Here is a 6,000-nt window from a genome sequence, read left to right on the forward strand (position 1 = left end):
GGAAGATTTCTAGGACATTGTACCATACAGATAATTTTACTACAATTTGAGGGGTTTTTTTAAAAAGAAAAGAAAAAAGAAAATTCTACTAAAAACAGAACCCATTTCAAAAACCAAGACATATTTTTAATTTTGTTGTGGTCCCTCAATTCTCTTTTTGGTTCCAGAACATTCTTATAGCATTTTTCATTTCTGTATTCCGTAGTGTATAGACAATGGGGTTCAGCATGGGGGTGATGACCGTGTAGAACACAGACACAAGCTTGTCTTCAGTGAAGGTGGAGGAAGGTCTCATATAAATAAACGCACCAGGCCCAAAGTACAAGAAGACCACCGTGATGTGAGAGGCACAGGTGGCCAGGGCCTTGCGCCTCCCCTCTGCAGAATGGTTCCTCAAGCTGACTAAAATGATGGCATAGGAGGACACCAAGATGAAGAGAGAGATTATAGAGATTAGACCACTGTTGGCCATCACAATAACCCCCTCCAGAAAGGTGTCAGTGCAGGCAAGCTTGAATAATGGCTGCAGGTCGCAGAAGTAGTGGTCAATCACATTGGGACCGCAGAAGGGCAATGGGATGGTGATGAGGATCTGGATTATGGAGTGAATGAGGCCCCCCAGCCAGGAACCAGCCACCAGCCTTTGGCACACTAGACGACTCATGATGTACATGTAATGAAGAGGTTTGCAGATGGCCACGTAGCGGTCATAGGCCATCACCACTAGCAAAATGACTTCAACAACCCCAAAAAAATGAAAGAAAAATATCTGAGTGAGGCAGCCCTTCAGAGAGATGGTTTTTATCTTAGCAAGTAAGTCGGTGATGAACTTAGGGGCAATCGTAGAGGAGTAGAAGATCTCCACCAGAGACAAGGAGCTGAGGAAGAAGTACATGGGAGAATGTAAAGTCTTACTCGCGCTGACTGCCACAATAATAAGACTGTTGCCCAGCAATGTGGCCACATACACAGGAAGGAACAGCCCAAAGCACACCTTCTGTACCTCTGGGTCCTGGAAAAGGCCAGTGAAAATTAGCTCAGTTACATTATTTTCATTGGCCATGGAGTCAGCTCAAGTGTGTTGGACATCACATAGTAGGAAGGCTGAAAAAGATCACAAGATTGCAGCACACATGAGTTAATTTCACTAAATGCATTCTCAAAAACTCAGGCTGTTTGCTAAATACTTACTGATCAGCCAGCATATTCTCACACAGCATTAAATGCTAGTAGTCTATGGTTTAATTTACTACATATTAATTTCATATAATTATTAACAGAAAATAGAAAACCAGAGATGTGTTTATTTATCCATAGTCGCACAGAAAATGTAACTCAGAATAAGTCTTTTTCTAACCTTCAGCCCTGGTATCTTTCTGATCACCACAAGGCATTATGAGTATAAAAGTTCAAGATATATTGTAGGTAGGTAGATGATAGATGACTATATAGATCACATATTTGTATTAAATAGGTCTTCCTCTTGAATATGTCTTTTGATGTCATTCTGGTCCAATTATTTGAGTCCTTCTCTTCCTCAGAGAATGATTATACCTGAAGCATATGAATGTATCATATGAAGTATATGACTTGCTCATTCATAAAGAATACACATTTATTAGTTCATAGTTCTGCAAGCTGAAAAGGCCAAAACAAGCTCAGAATCAAGGGGGAGTTGCCTTCCCTCTGTGTTGGGGCATGGCAGAGACATCATATGAAGACAAAGAACAAGCATAAGGGGAAAATCTCTCTTTACAGCAATGCCCATCTTCAAGCCTACTAATGCATAAACAGAATAAGCCATCATGATTCAGTCACCAACTAGAGATCAAACTTCCAAAATCATGAACTCACCAGGAAATAAAACTACACTATATAGAGAAATATTTTTCTGTCCCTTCTGAACTTTCCCAATGTCTTCCATGCTGTTTCCTGTCCTCAGCTGTGCCAATCCTCATTTTACTCAAGGCAGAATACTCTCTGTCTTCTAACAGATGGTCACATCTCTGAGAGGATTGAACTAAATTTTCCATGCTATTCTACAACCACTATGTAAGAGACAGTCATTACAAAGAGACAAAGTTCTCAATATCTGAATGGGACCAGGTGAGCGGGAGCAAGAGAGAGAAGATTAGATGCAGAAAACACAGAGCTGATGAAAGGGAAAAGGATATGTTTCTAGACATAACAAGGCTGATGTCTGTTTGAACTCACAGAAACTGACAGCATGCATAAGACCCGCACAGGGTCAAGCCAGACAAAATCCCAGCATGGAGAAGGGGAAGTGGATGAAAGTCCCACCCCCAACCAAAAACTATTTGCAATTGATAACTGCTGGAAGTAAGTCAGCTTTTTTCCTGTGGAGTAACAGTGAATGTATAAACTACATTCCAGCGCAGGCTTCATGCCCACACAAAAGAGACTCACAAATTTAATAGGGGTTTTTCTGATTGGTGGGGGTTTGTATCGTAGTTTGGATGGGGGATACTGTCGTTTGTTTGATTTTTTGGAAAGAAAAAGAACATGAAGTTGGTTGGGTAGTGGGGATCTGGAAGTAGAAGGGGATTGGAAAAGAATAAGATTTAAATGTAGTATATAAAATTTTTAATGAAAAAATTTAATAAACATTCAAAACCAATAAAAATAGATTATAGAACCAAAAAGATGTTATGCTTGACGAGAAATGTCATTATATATTCTTCTACTTGAGTTGAAACCTAGAAACACTTTATCCTACACAATTCTCCTCCTGTCCCTGACTGATAGCTCATATTTGAAACACTTATTCCAAATTCATGTGTAAGAAAAAGTATGCTTAAAACAACTTCAAACATACTAAATATGGTTAGAGGAGAGGTGTGTGTGTGTTTCCCTAACTCAGGGACTAGATTGTGCCAAGGTCATCTGTCACAGACATAACCTTCATTTTCTTTGTCACCCTTGTCAGCAGCAAGTGTGTTTCCTGCTCACTCTGGAGTCTTAGCTCTTATTACTTCCACATCCATAAGGAAAGCAATTATAAAATCCTCTAAATTAAAATTAGGGTTTTTTTTCATAATCTGAGGTCCCTCAACAATTCACACCCTTATCTGCCTGGGCTTCTATTTAGCATTGCTCAAGTCAGAGTCCTCCCCCACCACACACACACACACACCGCTGATTCCCCTCATAGAGCCTCACTTACCCAAGGTATCCTCACCTGTCCCCTCCAACCCTACCCATCCTAAAAGCCCAATTCAAGTCCTGTACAGACAGTGAGACTTTTCTAAGTGATGCTACCACAGATATACCTTCTATGCTCTGAACAATGAATAAATGATTTTAAATATACAGAAACTTCCCTGTGCACCAAGAACAAAGTTGGAGTTCAAGGCTTTCTCAGGTTGCTCTTACTGAGTTTGCTCCATTATACTCAGTTCCCAAGTAGACACAATGTAGCAACTGCCTACCACTGCTCTTCACTCTACAGTGTAATCAGAATTGCACTGCTACAGAATAAAGTTTTCATGCCTCTCTGTCATTGAGGTGCATTATCATTCATAACAATTACTATGTTATTTGTTCATTGTAGTCTGCCTGTTATATTTTCCAACCAAAAGTATACTATTATATTACTCAAACTATGTTTACTATTTTTCTTAAATATTTTTTGCACTTTAGTGAATATGAAAGGCTACTTCTTTTTTTAATTTTGTGTGTATTATTTGTTTCTGGGGTTATGACCGTGCACTATGAGAATCCAGGAGCCTGTAAAGGTCAGAACGGTGCACCATATCCCCAGAAACTGGAATTATAAGAAGTTGTAAGCACCATGTCACTGATGAGAATAGAACCCTGGTCCTTTCCAAGAGTTGTAAATGCTCTTAACCACTGAGCCCAACAGAGCAACTGAGCTCTCTCCAACCCCAACAGTGAACATTTCAAAAGTACTTAATATGTCATACTTTTAGTGCTGTACCAGAGCTCCAGACTTTTTTAATGTTTTAAATCACATTTCTTGGTTTATTGGTGTATGTGTGCCACAGTGTGGATATGGTGCTCAAAGAAAAATTTACAGAGAAGTCAGTTCTCTTCCACCCTGTGGAACATATGTGAGGGAATGAAAACAGGTTATAACACTTGGAAGCAAGTGTCTTTACCCATTGAGCTGTCTCATGCTCTTGTGTATCAGGCTTTGAAATCATGTATGCTAATCCATACCACTTTTGATAAGAAACTTGAAAACTGCCTTTGATTGTTATCAGATTTTTTTCATATAGAGAAATACAAATTCTAAACAAATTAACTTTTATTTATAGCTTCTGAATAATTACACAGCAGCAGAACCAGGATTTAAAGCCAACCAGTTTACTTACCATAACTGTCTATTTTACCCAGAATCATACATCATTAATAGTATAAACATGTTACAAAACAAAGAAGGTGTAAGACGTCATAGGTATATTTACTCACCTCCAAATGAATGCCTCTTCTCCGAGGTTGAACATCATTTCTGATCCACTAAAGAAATAAAAGTAGTACATACCACTTTAATTTAGTATACCAATTTGTGACATCACTCAGAGGTAGGAACAAAATTTTGCAGGGTCCTGTGTTTTCAGGTTGTATTTCCCAACAGGAGGACAAATCACATCTGATAACCTATCTATTTTAATGTGACCTGTTCCTATTCATCAACTCTATCTTCTCTCTCTCTCTCTCTCTCTCTCTCTCTCTCTCTCTCTCTCTCTCCTCTCACAAATTTAGCAATTGATAAATTCCTCTTTTTCTGCAATGGATAACTCACCAAGAAGCATGAAAACCAACAGACGAACGTGTTAAGTCTATAAAGACAGGGATAAGGATACAAAAATGAGTTAACTGATATCTATAGTGACCCATGGACACTGTGCCTTAATTATAGTCATTTCACCTACCTTTGGATCAGAAGACCTGGTGTGTTCATGTTCTGCCTTGGAGAAAGGCATAGATTACATAGATTTCAAGTAAATTGTCTCTAATTCACCATAGAATACTCTGCTCCCATGAAACAGTCCATGGCTTGAGGTTGTGCTGGGAAAAGGGAGTATCAGATTCCTCCATGCAGATTCTGATTTCTTCGATAAATAAAGTCTCTTCACTAATGTCACCACCAAGAAGATTTCCTACTGAAGACCCTAGCCCAGTTAACACGAAGTTAATCCACCATAGGAGGATTGCCCTAAACAATTTGGAAAAGAATTAAGAATAATCTTATAACAACTCTTGAACATAAAAGAAAAGGGAAGAGTCTGAGAGGGCTGAATTTATTTCCCAAAGCCACAGTCTAGTCAGTATTCTCTCCAGTGAATTAGGCTTTGAGGTATGAGGTGGAAACGGGCCTGCCCTTCAAGGCCTAGATCTGTCCCCTAGGTCAAACACCTATGGAGTATTTAGAAAACAAGGTTGATGACTAGGGCAAATCACAAGGAAAAAAAATCCTAGAGCATCTGTATTGGAAACAATATTTAGATTTACAACACTTACACTATAAATAAAATTCATGAGAATAGGATATTCAGAAGTTTAAAACATTCTGTATTGATGTAGCAGTCCTACCCATCACACAGTGCCCAAAGGCTGTGAATAAATGCTTGCAGACTTGGACTGTCCATGATAAATGAATCCATGCATATAATCAAGAGACTATCTCCCCATGGAATTCCTTCTCCCTACAGGAAAACTTAGCCAAGAAAATGGTGACTCAGGGAATGTTTATAAATATTTTGCAATTATTTTAGTGACACTTCAATATTGCTTTACAAAGTTCTGGGTGAAATAAATATAATACTTTAAGAAAAAGAAAGCTACTAGGCATTAGGATTTATCAGCTACAGAGTAAATATCCAACTGAGGAGAGGTTCCCTTATACCAACTTCCAGTTGTCCTGTTGCCAGTTTCACAGAGAACTGGACTGTTACTCTACATTACCTTCACCTCACCTTCACATTCTCACATTTGAATATTTGTGTAAAATGTGCA

The 6,000-nt window shown here is 38.7% G+C and overlaps 1 protein-coding gene across 1 annotated transcript; it reads right to left on the reverse strand.

Moving 5' to 3' along the window:
• Window positions 1–145: 145 nt before the first annotated feature.
• On the reverse strand, window positions 146–1,063 carry Or4b13b (olfactory receptor family 4 subfamily B member 13B). Its single transcript, NM_001000576.1, has one exon. The coding sequence runs from the start codon at window positions 1,061–1,063 to the stop codon at window positions 146–148; it is 918 nt and encodes a 305-aa protein (NP_001000576.1).
• Window positions 1,064–6,000: the final 4,937 nt, after the last annotated feature.

Source organism: Rattus norvegicus, chromosome 3 (genome assembly GCF_021556685.1).
Source record: "Rattus norvegicus strain SHRSP/BbbUtx chromosome 3, alternate assembly SHRSP_T2T, whole genome shotgun sequence".
Classification (NCBI taxonomy): Eukaryota; Metazoa; Chordata; class Mammalia; order Rodentia; family Muridae; genus Rattus; species Rattus norvegicus.

Coding starts and splice junctions, on each gene's coding strand:
- Or4b13b (NM_001000576.1), bottom strand. CDS start 1,063: ATGGCCAATGAAAATAATGTAACTGAGCTAATTTTCACTGGCCTTTTC.